At 39.0% G+C, this 23011-nt stretch overlaps 1 protein-coding gene across 2 annotated transcripts in view; it reads right to left on the bottom strand.

The window, feature by feature from the left end:
• LOC126183700 (tetratricopeptide repeat protein 7B-like) overlaps nucleotides 1–23011 on the bottom strand; it is a 237063-nt gene that overhangs the window by 178646 nt on the left and 35406 nt on the right. Inside the window, exons 2-3 of one of the 2 annotated variants that reach the window (XM_049925881.1) lie at nucleotides 21290–21310; nucleotides 1489–1640 (exon numbers count right to left, since the gene is read on the bottom strand). In XM_049925881.1, the coding sequence (XP_049781838.1) occupies nucleotides 1489–1640; nucleotides 21290–21310 (173 nt within the window). The remainder of the gene's footprint in view (nucleotides 1–1488; nucleotides 1641–21289; nucleotides 21311–23011) is intronic. The other variant, XM_049925882.1, reaches the window with a different exon arrangement.

Raw genomic sequence — 23011 nt, 5'->3', positions numbered from 1 at the left:
AACACAGGTCACGTGGAGACGATCCTCCTCCCTACCACAACTCAGACTGCTCTGTGCATCATCCACGGATCTACGATATTTCCGAACCGGGACAATACTAGATAGTGGCAGCCAGCCACAGTTCTGTAACCAGAAGCAACTGCCCATGCCCAACAGTCCGCCCGCAACTGCTTAAACGAATCTAATTTAAACAGTTCTCACGTCACGCTCATCGGAAGCAATTTGTTGTTATGAACCACTGCATAGTCTTTCTAAAGCCTTTGACACACTTTGCTGTTGGCAGACGCTCGTCTGAGCACTATGTTTTGTTGTTGTATATGGCGTATTTCCTTTGCAACTTAAATTTCATTTCAGTTTTCTTTTCTTCTCTCGTTCATGTTTTGTTGCTCCAGAATTAATCTGCAGTAGCGGGATACAGTAATATCCTTTGTTAGAGTATCGGTTCTTACCAGCAAAAATGTAACTGAAAACTACAACAATGAAAAATTCCCGGAATTCTAAACAATTCCCGGGTTTTTCCCGGATCTCCCGGTTGTCCTGGGTCGTATACACCCTGGGTAAATTAAAAGAAAAAAATACTTTTATATACCAACTTATGGCTAAATGTTCCAAGTATATTCACAAAGAATTTCATTCTCCTCCTGCAAAAAATAAAAAAAAATTAGAGACTACTGTGCAAAACTTTTTGAACGCCCTTTGTAACTGAATAAAACTGTTGTATTTTACATAAAAATGTAAATAGTAGGGAATTAATACGCCAAGACTTTTGTACAAGGAGTACTCAGATAAGTTGCTATTTAAGCATGCCCTATTCATAAATTTCAAAATGTATATCTATTTTATACGAATATCAATCATGTTTGAAGGTGAATAAATCCTACTGTGTGTTTATATGGCTGAAGTCAAGACTACTTAAGTCTGCAGAGAAGCAGGTTGTGAGGAGTTTTAGAGACTTCTATAGATGCTTCGTGGGATACACGACAGCTGATGACAGTTGGGTTCATAATTACAACCCTGAAATGGAATGGGCAAGTAAAGTCAGTAAATCATGTCGTTTAGTCACATCATTTGAGTCCATCGTCATTCATTCTGGGTGGAATGTAATTGTGTTAGTTTTTGATCCTAGAGGGATGGCGCCCTCCCCTTTAATAGTAAATTTAGACTGTTATTATCAATGTTAAAAATTGTAGCACAGTCGATCAAAAGGTGCCGAATTGTCCCAAGTGCCTTGGAGTTCATGCCAGAATAAACTATAGTCTTGCTCTACCATCACTGTTACACACTTTTGGCCAAACTTAACACACTATGCATTATACTTTCTACCACGCCCAAATCCTGCCTTTAACTTTTTCTTCTTTTTTAAAAAAAGCGCTCTTAGTATTAGCATATGGTGGTCAAAGAACACCATTCATGAGAATGGCATGTCTTGCCTCCCTGCATAAGCAAATATATTAAAATTTCAACAGTTCATATCCAGTTAACAATTACCTGTTTCCCTTGCTCGCCTACTGTACTCAACAAATACCGTTTTGCTTCAGACAATCCTGATCGTGCCTTATTGTTGTTTTGTTCAACAGGAGGAAATGTTTCAAGGTAAGATTCCAATTTTCCTTCACCGATGAGGAAGTGAGCCAGACATTCTGAAACAGCAAAAAGAACACCACGTGAAAAAATGAATGGAATGAACACATTTGATGGTGCAAAGCATTTTCTCATGCTGTAAAAAAACAACAAAATGAAATGTGATAATGTCAGTTAACAACTGTAACAACAGAAACATGATAAAGACAATGAGCAGACTAAAGGCTTAGCAGTACTGAAGGATACAAATTCCACAAAACAACAACTTATCTCTTCATATGAATCTCCATTGCAGATTAAAATTCTGTGGTAGATTAAGACCGGCTGGAAAGTTGTGTGCCACAGGCTCTTACCTGACTTAACTGAACTATCCACATACACATCTTCAATTCTGTCAGAACTTTCAAACTCTACAAAAGTGTCTTCTTTATGTGGCTTATGTAAAAGACTCCTCAAAACAACGATAATAATTTGTTGTGCACAACCTTAATCTATAAACTTCAAGCAACTCATGTAACATGAAAGTCCATGTGCATACTTCATATTTCACACACCACAGATCCAACATCATGTACTATATTCACTAGTATATCTTACACATCTCAGGGCACTTGTGCGATATCGGTAAATTGACGTATTCTGCCACTCTCATCTCCAATCAAATCCAATTTTCCTGGTAGTGTCACTTCAATATTAAATGTTACATTCCTAATACATTTAATCTCCTCAGGAGTTCCAAGCCACAGGGAAACCACAGCTCGTATCATTAACATATGACACTCTGGTTTCCAGGCAAGTGTGTTCATCAAAACAGCACAACACTCTGTGACTGTCACTCCTGTCATCTACTGGTGAGGGCACCTTGGTTGTAATTATATAGGTGCTGCAGCACAGTGGGCCACCCAGTTTGCTCACACGGGGTACCTGGGAGTGAGGGGAAGGGCTGCATTCGAGTGCCTCCAGCTTGCATGCCAAATGGATGTCTCATCTGGGAGCCGTCTCAGTGTATTATGGACTGTAACAGGCCACAAGCAGAACCTGGTAGCTAACATCTCTGTTTACGAGGTCATCATTAGTCCTAATGTCAATGACTTCATTGCACTGTCCCAAAATACAATGGTCCTGCACAGGACTTGTACATTCATAATCAAACATATGGGTTTCACCAAGCTGTGCACAGCAACCTCAGACTTGTGTTTCTGCTCCTGTTGATTGTACCTGGCATGCTCCAAGCAGGGCTGGTGAATGCAGTGTTGTGTCTGCCTGATGTACCACAAGCCCACACACTCACTGAATGCTACAGAACCAGTCATGTGCAGTCCCACTGTATCCTTGGCTGAGCCAACTTGATTTTTAATCTCCTGTAGTAGTTGAAAGATTGTTTTATCATCATATTTCTTAATGATGCTAGCAATCTTTGCTGATGGTCTTACATATGGCAGACATGCCAGTCATTTGTTCTCTTCCTGTATTATTTCAGAGCTGCACATTGTATGCATTACCTTTTTAATCTGTATGTCACTGCTGACATTCCTCTAGAAGACATTCCTCAGTCTTCCATCTTGTTTCTTCCATACATAAACGTCCAGGAATGAGAGCCAACGATTTTTCTCTTCTTCCATGGTGAATTTTATGTTCGTTTGAAGTGTGTGGTCTTTATAGCAACTTCTTCAAATAATTTGTACACACATAAATTGGCTATTCTAGGTGCCAGGGGAGACCCCATAGCCACACCACAACACTGTCCATCTGCTCATAAAATTACCTGCGACACAAAGTGGTTGTGAGGGTGTGTTAGAAAAGCCTTGCCATCTGAGGCACCGATAGTTGTCGCCAAAAAATTAAATATAAGTATTCAAGGATCTTACGAAGAATGTATCATCAGCCATGATGACAGAGGCTATTGCTCTTCTGAAGAACTCTGACTTGCACTGAGGGAGTATAAAAACTACAACCGAAGCCACCAGCAACTTCTCATTTGTAAGCGTTTCCAAAAGTGCCTAAGCAAGGAATGCCCCTACATCCAATAGAAAACACCATCAGCTCACCGATGTATAGCCTGGCCAAATACCTGACAATTGAGTTTGTGAAATTTTGGAAGAGTATTTGACTTGAAAATGATCGGTGAGGTTTGAGGTAATGTCATTTTTCACACGAATGCCCTGAAATATTCACTGGCATTGCTGAAGCAACATTTCAATTCACAGATGGTGAGACTTTTCCAACACACTCTCACTACCATTTACTTTCTGTGTAGCAGGCATTTTTATGAGTGGGTGGATGGTGTGGCTGCAGAGTCTTCCTGGTGCCAGGAATAGTTAATCTATAAGTGGAAAATTTTGAGGAAATTGCTATAGAGACTACATGCCTCAAACCAAAACACTTGTACAGAGCTCTGGATGAAACTATTATTGTGTGATCACTTGGCAATAAAAAACCTCAATCAAATTCCTGGAGAACACCATCCACCAGAACATAAAATTCATCATGAAGGTGGAGAAACACACCTGTCTCCCATTCAAGAACATTTGGGTGTGGCAGAAGCAAGATTGTGTGTTAGTTCACTGTGTAGAGGAAATCGATGAACGCTGACGTGTATTTGCCTTATCTGGCTGCCAGCACCCAGCCCATTGCAGCACTGTTCTGAGGACTCATGTACAGTGTACATTCTGTAAGTGACCTGGAAAGTGTATCTACTGAAATGAAACACTTGACTGATATCTTCCAGATAAACAGCTACAGTGACGTAATTTACTACATGCAGCTCTCAAATAATTCAGGAAGAAAATTACTAGTGTTTTTACCATAAGCGAAATCAGCAGCAAAGATCACAAGCATCTGTAAAACAATCATTTGACCACCACAGAAGACTGAACATTGAGTGCGGTACATCTGACAGACACAATACTGCATCCTGCATCACTGTTTGGAGTACGCCAGGCAGGTTTGCCTGAGGCAGGGAGATAAATTTGTGGCCACTCAGCACAGCTTGGAAGAAATCCATGTGTCTGGATATGATGCCGTGCAGGGCCATTGGGTTATGGGACACTGTAATAAACGAAGCCATCGAAATTAGGACAGGAACATTCTGCATCCTCGTGTGCCATACTTCAGAATGAAAGTTCTCATTGTAACGCACACTGACTGACTTAGCTGGAGGCTGATGTGCACTCACTTCCTCTATACACATTTGCATCCATAGTCACTGTCACAGTCCTTGGTATTTATGAGCCATTTCGAACTAGTTTTGCTTCCTGGTGCCACACTTGTTGCGAATTTCTTTGTGTACTTTGCTGTCAGAAATCTGCACGTTCAGTGGCATTCTTCTGTTGGTCACGGTATTTTGGTGTCAGTCTCCTCTTTCTTAAAGCTGATAGTGCGACCACTGCCTGCAGCACGTCCAGGCTAAATATGATGCTCTCTGACTATCAAATTGTCTTATTTGTGTATGCCACACATGGTCAGTGTGGCATTTCTCCTCTGCTTTGATGAACTCATGTCACGGGACAATTGGAAGTGATTTTGTACATTTCTAAGTTCCAGAAACCAAGACAGAGTTTTGCATAGTCTAACTGAGATAAATTTTGGTGGGCCTGTGGAATCTGCATCTCATCATGGGACGGTGCTTTTAGGGAGCTTATTATCATGGTTATAACTGCCGCCACTGGATATTGAAAGTATGCAATGTGTAAACTGAGCAGCAAAATCTTTCCTTACAATCAATGTTAGATGCTTTCTTCTGAGAATGTGTCACAATGTCAACATTTGGGAGAAAAGGCATCAGAACTGGGACAAGAGCCAACTTCCACAAGCCCCACCAACAGCAACACTGCCCAACTCCATACTGTACAATGTTTCACCGATCTCAACCTTCTCTGTTACTAATGAGGAGTCCACATTTGTGGTATTACATATCAATACCACACCACAGTGTATCAAGATTGATAAGAGAATGGCAAGTTTCTCTTTCTGACACAGATAGCAGTTGTGCAGGATCGGGTGAAGCCACAGGTGTATGCCCACTAAGCCACACCTCCAGTGTCTCTGTACCACATGTGTCTTCTGCAACTGCAATATAAGGCTGCTTGCAGCATCCACTCAGTCCACTTGCACTTGGAGCCACTACACTACAACACCTTCATCTGCGCTTCATCTGCGCTTCATCCTTGTGAAATTGTGACAGTTGGACTCTGTTTCTTGCTACATTATTTGTAATTAGTCTTTGTAAGCTTTGAGAAATACAAATTAAGTAAATGTTCTGTTCGTTGTGTTGCCTCGTTTTCTGCTTCTGACCAGCAACGACAGTTACTGCAGCCCCCTATAGCCCACCTCTCTTTGCCACTGTGTACAAAGTTTTAAACAACAAAATTGAATGGTGAATGACATTGGAGATGGATTAGTTAGATCTTCGAAGCAGATGAGGAAAGTCTTTGTACGGACGTATCTCATGTGTGTTACCGTGTAAAGTCAAGAGCCAGCACGCAAGTCAAGAATGACAGGGAAGAGAAGGCTGTGAGAAGAAGTCAGCCAATCGCGCTCTGACTGGACCTCCCTCCAGGATGACAACGCAACAGCAGCGGCCCTTACGTGAAGAGGACGCAAGCGCCGCAACTGAATGGTGATGCCCAGTTCAATAGCAGCGACAACACTAGATACTTGGCTTGTACTCTCTATGTAGCACAGACTTGGAATTGTCTATACTGAAGAAGCTTGATTATTTTGTATGTTGCCCTTTGCTTGCGACAAATCTGTGTAATTGCAAAAGCTAAGTATTGTAAATTTTCTTTTTGTAACAAAACTCATTAATATGATTTGTCTGGTTGTTTTGTCTAGCAAACCAAGAATGCAGGCTTCCTAGATACCACATATCTGGCAACGAGAAGGTGAACAAACACCAACACGGCAACCTGTTCACATTTCACACCCAGAGCCTGCCTGCCACAATTTTGTTTTGTCATGGGCTTTTGTTTTGCTAGCAACCTAATTCTATCTTGTCTTGTCTTTGCAGGGGTGTGTTTCATGTTTGAAGTGTCTCTTACAGTGCTTTTCCTATTCAGTGTTTTCAGGTGGGCATTGCAGAAATTTTCTTTGCTTGTGCGCTTATTTTTATTGCTTGCCTTGTCTATTTATTGCATTTTCCTATTCCAAAATGATGAGCAACCCACATCTCCCATCCCCTGCTCAGGTGCCTCAGCTGCAAGCGATAGATGCAACGCAGCCAACACAGATATTTCAGTTTCAGACGCAGCAGATCCCAACTCTACTAAACACAGTACAGCAGTTACTGGCAAATGCTGCGTGCCCAACAAAACAGTGAGCTATACCAATAGCTCCAAGTGCTATACCACCTTTTCATCAGTTTAACGAAAAAGAAGAGGAAAGGCTCGAGTGGTTGCAATAGTATGAGGTCTACATTTTTGCTCACAAAGTATCAGGTACTGTGAAACTACATTACTTTTTGTCAATGGTAGGAAGTTCCATCTTTCATCTCATTCAGAAATTGTTCCCTAACGCCACTCCATGTGAACTTTTCTATGATCAGGTTGTAGATTCTCTATTATAACCAACAAGTGAATATGACAGCTAGGTACCAATTCTTTCATTGCAAGAAAAGGTTGGACCAAACTTATTGCGAGTGGGTAACAGATTTGCAGGGTATGACGAGGAAATGCAAATTCAAATGTGCTTGTGGTGCTTTATATTCAGGTGTTATGCGGTGTGATACAATCATGTACAATGTAACTGATGTAAAACTTAGAGAACCGATTTTGAAACAGTCAAATCCATCATTTCAGCACGTAGTGCAAATTCTGGATCAGTATGATTCAGGTGCCACAGCGGCCAATAAATTTGAGCAGCCACCAATTTGTCAGGTTGAGAAGTCCCTTGCTTGCTGTCAGCCCAGTAGGCGCAACAGTATGCGCGCACCACGCTGCGTGTAAACAGTTCTCTAAACCAGGCGAACAGAATGAAGTCATGCACTCAGTGCTATTCATGGCACAAATGCCAGTGTTACACTTGTAGCAAGAAAAGTCACGTACAATCCATATGTTTGCAATGGAACAAACATAAGAATTCTGCCCACTTGCAAAAAATCTAGGTACAAGGGCCACATAATCAATGCAGTACATTCAAAGCCTGTTGCAGGTATTAGTAGAACTAGCAAGCAACCAGTTTCTTCAGTGCTATGCCAGTCCAACAAACTTTTTGTTCAGTTGCATATTAGTGGCGAACGCGTGAAATTTCAGTTGGACACGGGTGCCTCTGTTACACTCCTGAATCGTAACACATATGAACTGCCAGGCATCCCACACATGTCTAAAACTAGCACACACCTAATGGCTTATAATGGACAAGACATTCCCAATCTCAGAAAATTTACTTTGCCTGCCTCGCATACATAAACTGTGACTTTCACTGTGCTACAATCACACGATTGTGAGAAGATATTTGGCCTTGATTTGTTTGGCTTCCAAATTCAGGACAATGTGTTGTCAGTTACTGCATTCAATGCCAAAGACAGTGTAACTAGCTTGCTGAAATAATTCCCTGAACCCTTTTCTGAAGGTTTGGGCAAGGCTAACAGTTTTTTTGCACACATTCTGCTGCATCTTCTTGTCCCATTGATGCTCAGAATTCTGAATTGCTTCAGTCCTTTCCTCTGCATTATAGGAAAGTTGCACATGCCACATAAGCTGATTCCAATTTCAACATTTTACTCAAATGCATTCGCACATCTTCGCCTCACTCATTGAATAGCATAAAGAACTCTGTAGTGTGCCGATACTTTGCACATCAGCATAGCCTCACTATACAGCGAGGAGTGATTCTTGTTCAAAATGACAGTGGACAGCCACGTGTGTTGATCCCCAAAGCTTTGCAAAAAATAAGTGTTGTAGTTACTCCACCAAGGACACTGGGGGATTGTTTGTAGGGAACAGAAAGCATGTCGACACTGTACCTAGCAGGGTATGGATACCCAAGTAGAACAGATGACATCACAGTGTCGCGCATGTGCAGAAAATCAGTCCATTCCACCACAAAAAATCTCTGCTTGGCCCAAGTCGCAATCACTGTGGCAATGTGTGCACATAAACTTTGCGGAACCTTTCGGGAACACTTTTTGGTTAATTGTGGTAGACTCTTATATCAAGTTTCCTTTTGCTGTGCCAATGAACTCGACGCTATGTAGCACTGTTCAGGCATTGTCCACTAATTTTTGCCTCAAAAGTTTGCCTGAAATCATAGTGTTGGAAAACGGCCCTCAGTTCACGTCAAATGAATTCGACACATTCTGTGAACGCAATGGCATACACCATCTAACTAGTGCACTGTTCCATCCACAGTCAAATGGTGAAGCGGAACGTTTTGTCAGAACCTTCAAGCAGCAGATGGCCAAACTTCGTACCACACACATCAGGGCTAAAGCACTGCAACTGTTTCTCGTCTCTTATCGTTTGCATCCACGAGATGGACCATCACCAGCGGAATTGTTTCACGGCTGCCATCATCAGACACTGCTCCACCCTCCTCAGTAACCGGCATCAAAGGAAGGCCGCAAATATCGCTTTGCACCACATGATATTGTATTTTTCACAGTTTTTAGTGGCAGCAGATGGTGGGCACAAGGCGAGATCCTTTGTTGACTTGGTGCATGTGTGTATCTCATTTCAGGCCCAGACAGATTGCAGTGCTGACATCACCATCAAATTCACCACTGCCATGTGCATGGTGATCCTTCCGTATCACTTCCCCTAGGTCCATGGATCCCAAGGGCAAAGCGGTCACAGCAGCTGCCAGAGGGTATCATCACAACACCGCTGAACGACCCCATGCAAACAGAGCCTTCGCCTCCTCTTGTCCTACTGATTGAGCTGGACCCACCCACACCGTAGCAGCCGACACCTTCTAAATATTTGTATGGGTCTCAGGAGGTGGACGTGTATGCCTCTGGGTAATTTCTGGGGACGTTACCACCACAGCAAAGGCTGGATGGCAGGGCACGACCAGAAGTCTGATGTCCCTTGCAGCCACAGCTTCCAGTCCACCAGAGCATCCACACTCCTGTCTCCCCTCCTGTTGTCATTCCCCATATACGATGATGGTCCGTTGCTTTTGGGAGGGGGAGGAGGAATGTTATGGTGTAACGTCAAGTGCTGGCACGCCAATTGGGAACGAGAGGGAAGAGATAAGAAGTCAGCCAATCGCACGCTGAGTGGACCTCCTCCCAGGATAATGTGACAGAAGTAGCCCCTATGTGAAGAGGACTTAAGCACAGCAACCAATTTCCAATGCCCAGTTCAATAGCGCAGTCAATGCTAGATACTTCACTTGTACACTAAGTAGCACAGACTTGGAATTGTCTATACTGAAGAAACTCCATTATTTTGTATGTCGCCGTTTGTTTGTGACACATCTGTGTAACTGCAAAAGTTAAGTACTGTAAATTTTCTTTTTGTAATGAAAGTCATTAATATGATTTGCTTGAATGTTCGTCTAGCGAACTGAGAATGGTGGCTTCCTAGACCTGACAATATGTTTCATCAGCATCAGTATCACATGTGACTCTGAATCAAAGAAGATGAATTCTGCTGGTACTCAGATCCTTAGGTAGGTTTTTCGGAAATGACTCAACAGCCGTAAGCTTCTGTATTGTTATGGTGTTACTTTAAAATACAATGAAATGTATGGTGATACATTCAGTTGGCAGTACCAATTTGCCTGCTAAAAATATAAATTTATCACAGATCTTCCTAAAATGAAACAGTTTCTATGTTGTCCCCTGTTAGATGATGCCCAGTAATGTGGATGATGGTAACTTTTGGGTAACTTTGAAGGCAAGTTACATGGTCAGGATCTGCTGTCTGATAGCACGTGGTGACCCACTAGTTTAGACACAGGGGCTCTCACTATTAGCCCTTGCTGTCAGTCAGATAGTCACATGATGTATTTCGTCTAACATCTTAAGTTACAAATTTAAAGACTAAACCATTAACTGCAGTCTAGATGGGACATTAAGAATGTTTTATAGAATTATTGTAGAAAGGACCTATCTGTAGCCTAGACCTAATTAAACATTAAAAGTCTAATGCTTTAAGTGATCTTTCTTTAAGGTTCTGCAAGTGTGGTAGCCACCACAATCTTTGAAATATGAAGCCTAAGTTACTAAACTTGCAAAAGTAAATAATGGTGTCATTAAGGAGCAATTTTTGGTTGACTAAATTGCAATTGACATGATTCACATTAAGGCACACAGTTTTATCTCTTGAAAGCTTAAAATTTGTCTTGGGACCAACTGTCTAGCATAAACTGTAATATAAGTTGTGGATGTAAGATAGGAGGTTGAGGATGCGAAAATAACATCTTTATTACTTAGTGACTATCTTGGAACACAGTGAAAGTTGCGGATTCCTCTCTACCAGCTTCCAGGGCCAACAAAAATTTGATTTTCAATATTTCGTGTAGTTACTGATAGAATTCAAAAATTTAAAATGCTGTCATAATCTAATTATTAAGAGGTATAATCTTATGTTAAAAGATTAACACAAAAAGATAAGTAGTACAGTTAGAAACTGTGTGTCTGTATTGTGGCAGCATAACTAATAGTGTGCAAATACACAGACTTTATTCATCCACTATCCGAGAATGAGTGCACTTAATGACTCGCAACAAACTTTACACACAATTTCAAGCTTTTCCAAAACTTTTCTCGCCAATATTCCCCACAAAATGATGAAAGGTAAAAAGTTTGTCACTTACCATATTTTCACTGTTCATGCAGTAAAAAATGTAGCATCATGCATGATGTTTTCATTTATTACTTCTATAACTAGTGACTCTATATACAACACAATTTGCAGACAGTATCAACATACACCGTTGAATAAAGCTGCAAAATTATGTCATCGTACCACATACAGCAAAAAAAAAAAAAAAAAAAAAAAAAAAAAAAAAAAAAAAAAAAAAAAAAAAAAAAAGAAATAATCATATCGCATTGATGGTCAGAAGTCCCCACCTGGAGACATTTGGCCGCAGAGTTGCAAGTCTTTTCAGTTGATGCTACAATGGGTTACTTGCATGTTGATGATGATTATGATGATGATAACGCATCACTCAGTCCCTGAGCGGAGAAAATATTCAACCCAGCTGGGAATCTAACCCAGGGCTGCTGCAGGGCAGTCAGACAGGCTGACCACTCAGCTAAGGAGGCAGACACGAGATATGACATCAATCACCAAGATGTGTGGAAAAACTTGCTTATGCTAAAAATGGAGCACATCCAACGAACTTGAAATTACGCTTAAATCTTTTCTAAACTTTCTCTTGCTTACATGCTTAGCTTCAAAGATTTAACACACTAACTCATTTGTAAAGTGATCAGACCTTTGAAGCCATTTTATACATGGGAGTTCAATTCTTTAAGGAATCTGATGTTTATTAGTATTTGAGTAAGACATTTTCACTGTATTCAGCATGCTTCTAGTTTCGTTGTTTATGACAATGGTGAAGATAATGACAAATTGCTCCCTTGGAGAACACCATTCTCTTATATGAGATTGCTTGAGAGCACAGAACCTGTTCAGTCATAGCATGACCGTTCTGCTAGGAAGGACTGGGAAATGGCCGCCTTCCATTGAAAATCTAATTATGAATGCCTCCAAGATGCCAGTCATAGTTGGGATTTATGCCAGGCCATTGCACGACCACTCCACAGTTCCTCATTCAGATTATCTCCTGAGCAGCACCAACGAAGCTTCCAACAGAGCTACTCAATAGTGTTCTTTATTCCTGTAACTCACCTCAGAGCTGTACAGTAACTTGTAATATTCTCTCTTCTTCTCTTTTTGTAACTGCGCAGAATAAATAAGTTACTTCCAGTCTACCTGACTGCTGTTATTCCTGTTTGCACATTCACACTTGCACATGTAAATACTTGAGCCTGCATAAGAAAGTATTCTGTAGAACCATTTCCAGCAGGATGAGGGTAGCTTGAAACAATATTTTATGAACCTGTTTTGGAAGCTCCTAAGGAGTTTTGTCACTTAATGTCCAATCAACGATGAGGTCATTACACACATGACTTTTTACATTCTTGGGATTGAATGTTCTTGTTTGGAAGACTGATTGGCTTCAGAGAATTTAAGGACACAAAAGAGGTTTTCCTTTTGCAGGTGCAGCTGCAAGTAGATGCAATCATCATCAACTGAAAACTGAGTGTGTGTCGAGGCCGTGCTTTTATTGAAAGATTTTTTGCGAGTTGTTGCAACAGATGCTGTGACTGTTGAAGATTACAACACCTGCAAAGCTTTCTTATGCTCACCTTTAGTTCCTGAAATTCTCTGCCCAAAGGGTAAACAAGGCAATACTGTAGCATCTAAACAGTTTGTATACTTTGGTGAACATGTAAACATTTCATTTTCTTTTTTGCTTTCTATCCGCATCTAGCACAAATAGCATCACTGTGACAAGCAAAGCCGGCTACGGTGGCCGAGAGGTTCTAGGTGCTTCAGTCCGGAACCATGTGACTGCTACGGTTGCAGGTTCGAATCCTGCCTCAGGCATGGATGTGTGTGATGTCCTCAGGGTAGTTAGGTTTAAGTAGTTCTACGTCTAGGGGACTGATGACCTCAGATGTTAAGTCCCATAGTGCTCAGAGCCATTTGAACCATTTTTGTTACAAGCAAAAGTTTATGTCCAAACTTTTGGCATTTAAAACATCTTTAAGGTTTAGTATATAGTGTCTTACATAAAGGTAGATACGTACTCTCTGGTAACACAGGTGAGTTTAATGTTAAAATAAATTCTTAAGTTTTTTCCTAGTGGAACACTAACTTTCTTCATGATGATCTTTACATCTGTGATGCCAACATTTGTCCATCCTTCTTGTAACTCTTTGGGATCAATTCCCATCATATTACAGCAAGTACTAGTCCTTCATGAAACTAAAATGAGTTCTAAATTACAGTAACTATTGGGCAGTTGCCTTTTTTTTTATCCTAGAAGCTGTTCTACTCTTTTCATCAGGAGTTTGAAAAGCGAGCAGAGTTTTGTTTCCCCAAGGCAATAAGGAAATAAATGTGCACCTGAACAGAGCCCTGCTTGTCTGGGTATACCTCATACAAGAACTGTTATGCCAAGACACCTGCTGCATCCCACAGCTGCTGCTGGGACATTTCCCAAAATTTATAGGGTCAATCCATACCACGTGGTCCAAGAAAAAAATAATTGGTTGTTTGACCATCTCAGAAAAATTTTATATTTGCTGGGTGAATTTCCCAATGTTTAGCAGTCACAAAAAAAAGTTTTTTTTTTAATTTATTGTTTATTATTTTGAAATGGCGGCCATATTTGTTTCAGGCCACATGCATTTCTTCATATTTGCAAGCATCTACATTTTTTTACAATTATTCAGTAGTGGATTGTCCTAAGCCTTTCAGATAAAATGCATTTAGTTCAACACTCTGGGCTACAAATTAACATCAGCCACAAATAAAAAAAACTCAATTTTTGAACAGTAGTTTTCCAAAGAAAGATTAATTTCTCAGCTTTAATATTTTTTCTGCTATTACACTGTATAATATGGTTACCTTTTCTAGAGTATCAATGATAAGCAGCTTACACTTTAAAAAATTCACTATTTTAAAAAATGTGTGTTTTTTTTTTAAATTTTTCCATTTTATGGCCTGCAATATCTTTGTTGGGGAACAGATAAAAATCTGAAAATTTCACAGTTAATAGACCTTTATGATATAAAACTCCAGTACAAATTTCAGCTTTGAGATTCAATTGGAAGTTATGGAAAAAAATTACAAACACAAGTAAAAAATGGTTCAAATGGCTCTGAGCACTATGGGACTTAACTTCTGAGGTCATCAGTACCATAGAACTTGTAACTACTTAGACCTAAGGACGTCACACACATCCATGCCCAAGACAGGATTCGAACCTGCGACCGTAGCGGTCACGCGGTTCCAGACTGTAGCGTCTAGAACTGCTCGGCCACCCCGGTCGGCCAAACACAAGTCAAAAATATGTTTTTTAACATCTGCGAGATCTAGGTTTAAGTAATAAAATATATCAGTTACAGCATATAATTTAATCATATTGATGATTAATTACTTTTTAATTGAAAAGAAGCCTACTAATTACATTATATTGTTCTCTTGTTATTTGTTTTTAGTACATCGCTCACCGAACACTTGAGAAATTTATTCACTCAGTTTGGGTATTAGATTATAAGTTCGCCCAGTCACAGTTGTAAATTCCATGGGAGACAGCTTCCTTAGTACATCTTTAAGTAGCATCCAAACTTGATCCTCCTAAATTTTTTAAAAGATGTCCTTGGTCCTGTACAGTGATAAAATACAACATGTACATCTTGGTTTTGACAGTCAATATTATCAACTTCACCAATCCACCACTGCTCATCGTAAACGCAAGCCACTATGTCTTTATTTTCAAGAACCAGTTGTACAAGTTTTCCACACTGATGAAGTTCACTATCAGGCAAAGTTGATGTGATCTTACACTTCAGTAAGTTGGGTGGATGGGGTACAAAACAATGAAAAGATCGAGTGCCTTTAATCTTCTGACAAGTGTTGTACCTTTCCTTCAAGACACTGTCATAGACTTCTTGTATTTCCTCACATTGTACAAGAACATAGGTAATGCATTTGATATCAGAATTCAAACATTTCTTGAGGTATTATGATATGATTGTCATCGGTTTGCTGCAGACTTGCTTTTGTGATAGCTCGCTTTGTTGTACCCCCCAACACCATCACAAACATTCTTCCCATGGCATGAAGCAAAAATGTGCCATTCTACATCAAACCCAAAATCTTTATGAAAGGAGATGTTAATAATTTTTTTGTTTGTTTTTATATTGACTTGCTGCCTCATCCGAAAAGTAAATCAGTTCTTTTATGGAAGAGTGCTGCTGCTTAATGTAGTTAGTTAATTTTAGTTGAAAAATGTGCACTGCTGTAGTGTTGTGTTCAAGGTAGTCACTTATGACACAAAAGTTGTGCCTCATTAGTTTATCTTCATCTTTATAATAGAATACGAATGGATGAACTGTGGCCTGTTTATTTACCCAGTGGTGCCCTTGTACTTCATCTTAAACAACAAAGGAATAAATTTTCTGAAAAGTCATCAAGAACTAAGCATTCATCAGTCGCCAAGGTTTGCTTTTTGTCTTTCAAAAATTTACTTTGAGCTTTTGCAATATAATGATGCATTTTCAGATTTTCAAGGTTAGCCACCAACACTTCATAAAACCCTTCTCATGATTTTACGACTGTCACCATTTCAGTTCTGTCCTGTGTCACCCATTGTTTGTATTTTATATTGTCAGGCATCAAAACGTCTTCTTCGGATTCCTCAAACATGTCAAGTAAGGCTCGTTTGCCTCGACAATCTTCACATTTTCCCTTGATAATACAATTGTAACTGTCAATATTACATACCATATCTTCCAAAAGGTCTTTATAGTCAACTCTAAAATTGGCCCCATCTATCATCAACTTTACGTTCTGCTGATACAAACAAACACAAACATTTCGGGTGCCAGATCCCCTGCAACAATACACCATCTTGGTCTCGACTCGCAATACTTTGATGTTCCAATTTTAATGTCAGGATTTTCTATTTTGAATTCAGGGAATAGTTCATTAAAATTAAACAATATTAACCTTCCTTTACTAATTGCCTTGTTAACTTAACAAGACGTTCTGACACATTAAATTCATCACTAACTTTTGCTCGACTCCAAGAATTTGGCAGTAAACTGATAATCTTAATTTTATTCTCTTTGTTTGAAGTACTGCATTTAGTTTTTCTATCAAATCACCATATTCAGTTGGTGAAGTTTTAGAACTTCCAACACTTTTTCTTCTTCACTGTAATCTTCGATTCAAGTAATGTCTTTAGGATATACTCCATACACACTTATGACATGCTTCGTTAATAACAACACCAACAGAACACTGAGACCATTTTTCAACTGCACACTCCAAGAACTTCTAGCTAAAAAGTGTGAGTAGACAATTGTTGGTGCAAGGGGGAAGACGACAATCAGACTTCTATAGGCTTGCAGAGGCAATTGTTAACCTGCTGAAACAATTACCACTGCACTGTTTCAACAAATAAACATTAGCTAGTGCAATGTGGCGAGTTACATTATGCAATTGGTATACTTTATTTGATTAGTCTCCCAGATATCACAGATGTTAAAAAACATATTTTTGACTCATGTTTGTAATTTTTTTTCCATTACTTCCAACTGAATCCCAAAGTTGAAATTTATACTGAATTTTGCTATCATAAAGGTCTATTAACCGTGAAATTTTCAGATTTTTATTTGGTCCCCCAACAAAGATATTGCAGGCCACAAAATGGAAAAATTAAAAAATCCATTTTTTAAAATAGTGTATTTTTTTAAGTGTAAGCTACTCACCATTGATACGCTAGAAAAAGTAACTGCCGTTCAAAAATTGAGGTTTTTTTTTAATTTGTGGCTGATAACTTTGAACTATTAAAAATATATTAAAGAATACATTCAGCTAAGTGATAATGATGTTAATTTACAGCCCAGAGTGTGTTGAACTAAATGCATTTTATCTGAAAGGCTTACGACAATCCACTACTGAATAATTGTAAAAAATATAGATGCTTGCAAATACGAAAAAACGCATGTGACCTGGAACAAATATGGCCGCCATTTCAAAATAATAAACAATAATTTTTTAAATATTTTTGTGACTACTTAACATTGGAGAATTCACCCAGCAAATATAAATTTTTTCTGAGATGGCCAAGCAGCCAGTGCTGGACCACTTGGTATGGATTGACCCAACAGTGACGCATTATAAAATAAATTACTATTGTTAGCAATGTTGAACAACGCATACCTATAGTAACCAGATAGCAGACCAGATAGCACTGACCAGCCCATGGTTTTTGGAACATGGATATGCCATGTTGCCATGCCTGTACATTCCACAGTGTGTTTAGCCCGGATGATGAGGGGAGGGGGGATTAACATGAGGAAAAAGCTATTCACTCTGCCTGACATATAACTTCTTTAGCTTCAACTATATGCCCTCCTGGTATACAGCAACAAGTATACTGATTTCGACATAATTCAGGAATGAATTTTACAAATATCTCATTACCTTTCCCCGAATCTTTCCAATTAATCACAAAGTGAAATGTGACTTCCCATTACAAAATTCATATGGTTGTTGTACTTTGTATCATTCTGAATGGTTGTGCAGGTGCACTTATTTTTGCCCACTTTGCAAGTTTCAGCCACTAAAGAGGTTTTCATTTACTTATGTACATTACTTTATATCAGAACTTATGAAAAGTATTCAAGTACTGCTAACATTGTCAATATGTCATTCATGCACTTTACTTTGTCCACAGTTGCTGCCGACTGCTGTCTTTGGTTGCAATTATAAATTACGGTGCAGACCTATTATGTAATGGTAGACAGGGTCACCTTCATGTTTACAGCAATTTCAGTGATAGGAATAAAAATAATGAATTGACTTTTCGATAACACATCATCTGAAATCAATACTGACCTACTGTTTGGTCACAAGACCTATCATACTGAAGTACAGAATGTGTGCTACAAGTTTTCAAAAAACTGACCACACTATATAGTTGTGTACATCAATGTTACTAGCTTTCTTTAATATCAAAATGATTTTCGTTCACTTCCAATCAACTGAAATTACCTGATGCTAGATCTGTCCCCTGTAAACAGCAACCAGAAAAGGGCAGGACTGTGGATATAAATCACCCAGAAGTCAAATCAAGATAGACCACGTATGACAACTCACTTTCCTTTTGATCTTCCTACTATACTTGTGTACTTTTCACAAGTAAATCTTAATTCTTTTTCACTTCTGTGTGAGAAGGAAACTACAGTCTCAATGGCTAATATTTACTATCTGTACAGGAATGGCCGCACTGTCATCTAGATCTGCAGTTTTTATCATATTGGTCATTTGGTTCGTTGATTGGTTATAAAGGGACTAAGTAGGGAGGTCAAAAATACCTTGTTTGAATTAGTGACATCAGCCAGAAATCTGATCAAATTGTGGTAGTATGTAGACGTAAAATCACGGCATCGAGAGTAATATTGGTGTCGGCTCAGAATTAATTACACAAGAGATAAAAGTACATGGGTTGAGTCGGTGCAGACGAGAACCCTCTGCTCCTGAGCTAATCTGCAGGGAGAGGCACATCCCCCACATCTGACACCCCACTGACTCAATGCAGGGTTAACACAGTAACAGAATAAACAGTTACTTCTAGGCAATTGGAGAGAAAATCGATTAACAGTAAAAGTGAAACCACTAAAAGCATAATGAACACAAGTGGGAGACAATAATAAAACAACATAAGAGAGGTAATCAGGTCGGTAGACGGGTGGGTGTAGTTGAGTGTATAGCAGAGCTCAGCATCCAGTTAGAGGTGTCATTGTCACAACCACCCCATTCCTTGTCCGATAAAGTTAATCGCTTAACAGTGAGCATAGAACCCACTCCCTCACACGAAGTATAAAAACCTGTTTAACTGTTTATCAGTTGGTATCAAGGATAAGCAGTTTTTAAGATCTCACATTTATCAGAGTACTTTATGAAGGGGCAATTGGGCAATTCTAAAAAAGGAAAGTAGGTTGCAGCAGAGAAAGGACTAACTGCTCAGTGCCATTGATGGAGAACAATGCTACACTACCTTTATTAACTTCCTGCCGAAGGGATTTTTTATACCGCTATCAATATTATTTTGTTTTATTTAATTTATTGATTTATTTATCTCAATGATCCTCTCTTACATTCAATCAAGCATTCTACACATTTTACTTTACATTCATTACGACAATTGTTATAAGAAATAGTGCATTTATGATGAAATTCAACACAAAAAAATAACTAACATAAATAGTGGAAACAGTAATAGCTAAAGCAGAAAAAACAGTTCATAACTGTTCAGAAGGAAAAAACAGCAAAGAAATGCTGAGGATGCCAGCAGCAATGGAAGCAGAAGGAATGGGAGAGGTATTCGGAGAGGAAAAAGAATATGGTGCAACGCATGCAGTGTGTTTGTACAGTGCGTGCTTATAGTTGATACATACTATCATGTGCTCGTATAATATAAGGACCTTGTTTTCATTCACATGTAATGTTGTATATATACTATGTCAAATGTGGTCTCATACATGGAATAATAATTTGGGTTATATGCCATATAAAATATGATAAATCATACAATGGCCATCCATATGTGCTTGAAACTGACAAACCTCTGAATCAGTCAACTGCACAATTAATAAAGAATATTACAGCCTTCCATGGAACCTGTTTTCATTTACAAAATCTCTGAAGGATGGGACTTACGGAAAAAACAAAATTAGCATGTAATGAAGGGAGATGGAAAGAAAATGGTAACACATATACAAAAAAGATAAAAACACACAACTGGGAGAAAGTGGGAAAATTTGCTTTACTGTCTGACAGAGAAAAACTAAGTTGCATAAAAAAGGTGAGAAAGCTATGATGTTGATGAAAGGAAGTACTGCAGTCTTTTCTTAAATGAAACACGACTAATTGTTCATAGAGTGCAGCACAGCTTGTTTCAAAAATAAACAGCAGCAACAGATGAGTATGCAAACATTTTTGTTTTGTGAATGGACTCCGTTAAGATACTAGAAAAGTGAGACTGTGTTGTGATTAGCATGAGTGGCAGGTACCTGATCACTAACATAAAAACTTGTATGGGTGCAAATGACCAAACTGAGCATGTGAAGCACGGATATGGACAAGTAGATGCATGTAACACACACAGACATTCATGGTTAGTTCCAACTGTCTAGACTTTCCACTACTCGTGCTGTGTTGGATTACACTTTAACAGTGGAGGTTCAGCACAGAGAGCTTGCAGATGTTTACATTTCACATACTGTGGAAATAGGTCCTGAAACATCTGGATGGCCCAGAAGCAAGCAGAAGTCTTCCTGCACATTGCTACAATATCTCTGCCCATTTGAATGAACATCCAAAGTTACACCCAAGTTCATCATTTTCTGATGTGATACTGAAATACTGTTGAGAAGACTAGACAGTTTTTTGCTGATTTCAGAATTAATTATTTTCTCTTTGGATACTAAAATCACTTGGTAGTTCTTCACATTTAGTTTAAGTAACAGGTTTTGCACCCATCAGATCACTGAATGCAGGTCATCATTCATCTGGATGATGTTAAGTGTTAACATTAAGCTGAAGGTTGACAGCATAGAAATGATACTTGTTGGAGGGCAGAACCTATGAGATCTCAGACATTTAAGGAGAACCACTGTGGTACTCAGGCGAGAACATGTTACCAGAACAACTCTTCAGTCCCACAGACAACACAATGCTGTGTTTTTCAAGAAGCTTTCGAAATAGTTACCACATTATCTGAACATTTAGCTATTTTATTTTTCTGTGCAGTACATCTAAGTTGAGAAATACACTGCAAAAATCTGTATTCAAATTCATGAACAATGCACAAGTTGAGGCACGGCCGTGGATTGCACGCTGGCTGTTTACGAGAGAGAATTGTGTTAATGTGTATGCATGTGCTCTGTGCTTGAAGAAAGCAAGTATTCTGCAAATTACATCACTCACATGCTTAAGTAGAATTTGTCACTTACCAGCACCATCAGCAATGACAGCTTGCAACAAACGGAACAAAAATTCATCAAATAACTCACTACTATTATGTTTAATTCTTGCATTGGTTACAACATTCACATCAGATATTGAATGCTCATGGGATGTTGGAGAATGCGTGACTTAAAGAATGAAGAACAACCTAAACTCTACTGCCATCATTAATGACTCCAACTACAGTAACTTCAATATTGTGGCATCACAGTTGTCTGTAACATATGTCAGGCCATCAGTTACCTTAATTACTGCATTTTTAATGCTATGGTGTTGATGAAAACCAGACTGTTGATTTCCACACAAGTTGACTTTGCATGAAGTATTCAGTCAGTTGAGTGTCAACAATATATCCCAGGGCTTTGGATATAGTGGTTAAGATGCTAACTGGCAGGTAACCACACAGTAATTGTTGTTTTATAGTATTCTTCGGAATATGTTGGACTATGCTTATTTTCCACTATGGGACATATCTCATCCACAAGAGGAAAATTAAACACGTCTGTCAAGAGTGGTGCCAAGAAATCCACAAGTTTTGTTTCTGACAAAGTTGGTACTATCACTGCCTATTACTTCCAAAGAGATTCTCAATATTCCTTTTCTTATTAAGTTAATTGCTCACATTCCCAGTAGAAAATGTCACCGCTAGATATGAAGTCTGAAGATTCTTGCACGCAACAGTTTTTTGCAGCATGGATATTCACTGGTACTAATTCATTCAGTTTATCATCCGAAACTTAAAAAATTGCTTCGAAATTAGTCTTTCCGACATCCAAGCGATGGAGCTTCCTCCAAAGAACTACAGGGCGTATATCACTGCACACTTTGGTATGACTATGCCTGGTTTTGGGATGGTGAACATACTGATTTATGCGGTTTCACAGCTTTCTATATTATTCATAAAAGTCAGGCTTCCGATTTGACTTCAAATGTCTGTAAGCAGCATCTCCTGTTCCCATCATTTGACATCAGTCAGTTTTCAACCAAGAAGCGGGAGCTTTTCTTACTTGAATTGTACATATAGGTACACGTTTTTCAGAGAGTTGTGAGCTTACCAGCAAGACAATGGATTTTGTCATCAACTATGGGCTCACTGATTATTTGGTGTTATTGAATTTCTGAGCAGTCTGCTGTTAAAGAACATCATATTCTCTACTGTTGCTACAAGTTATGCGACAGTTTGAGCTTTGCAGACTGTGAGGAGTAGCCCACAAATATTAACTTGGGTGCTGAGAAGCCTAGAGCCAACGTCTAAGCAATATCTGTTTGTTGCAATTACATCTATAAGTGGTGATAGTTTGTAACAAAGAATGCTCTTTTTGTTGCAACAAAATATTCTTAGTTTTATTATGGAGGAAGTATCTCTCAACAAGTCTATGTTCATTTCTCCCATTATGATGAAATGCCAACACCAACACCAAAATGAATGTAATTCTGATTGGATGGTTGCCATGTGCTGATTCTTTATGACTTGAAGACACCAGCTCTTTAGACTTATTTCAAGGAACATTAATTCTGTCAGTCTTCATTATGGTAAGTGCTTAAAATATTGCATTTGAGGTCAGATCATATATACCCACTGACACATCCACCACACCTCTCTGGCTTCTTAGTTCTAAGAAACATATATCTCTGGAGATGAACATATGCAGATAATATGTGTGGCTTTAGACACTTATAAGGATCACATGAAAGTTTGTTCAATGGAA

Source organism: Schistocerca cancellata, chromosome 4 (assembly GCF_023864275.1).
Source record: "Schistocerca cancellata isolate TAMUIC-IGC-003103 chromosome 4, iqSchCanc2.1, whole genome shotgun sequence".
NCBI lineage: Eukaryota > Metazoa > Arthropoda > Insecta > Orthoptera > Acrididae > Schistocerca > Schistocerca cancellata.
Note: the sequence above shows the minus strand (reverse complement) of the source record. Positions and strands in the feature narration are given on the sequence as shown.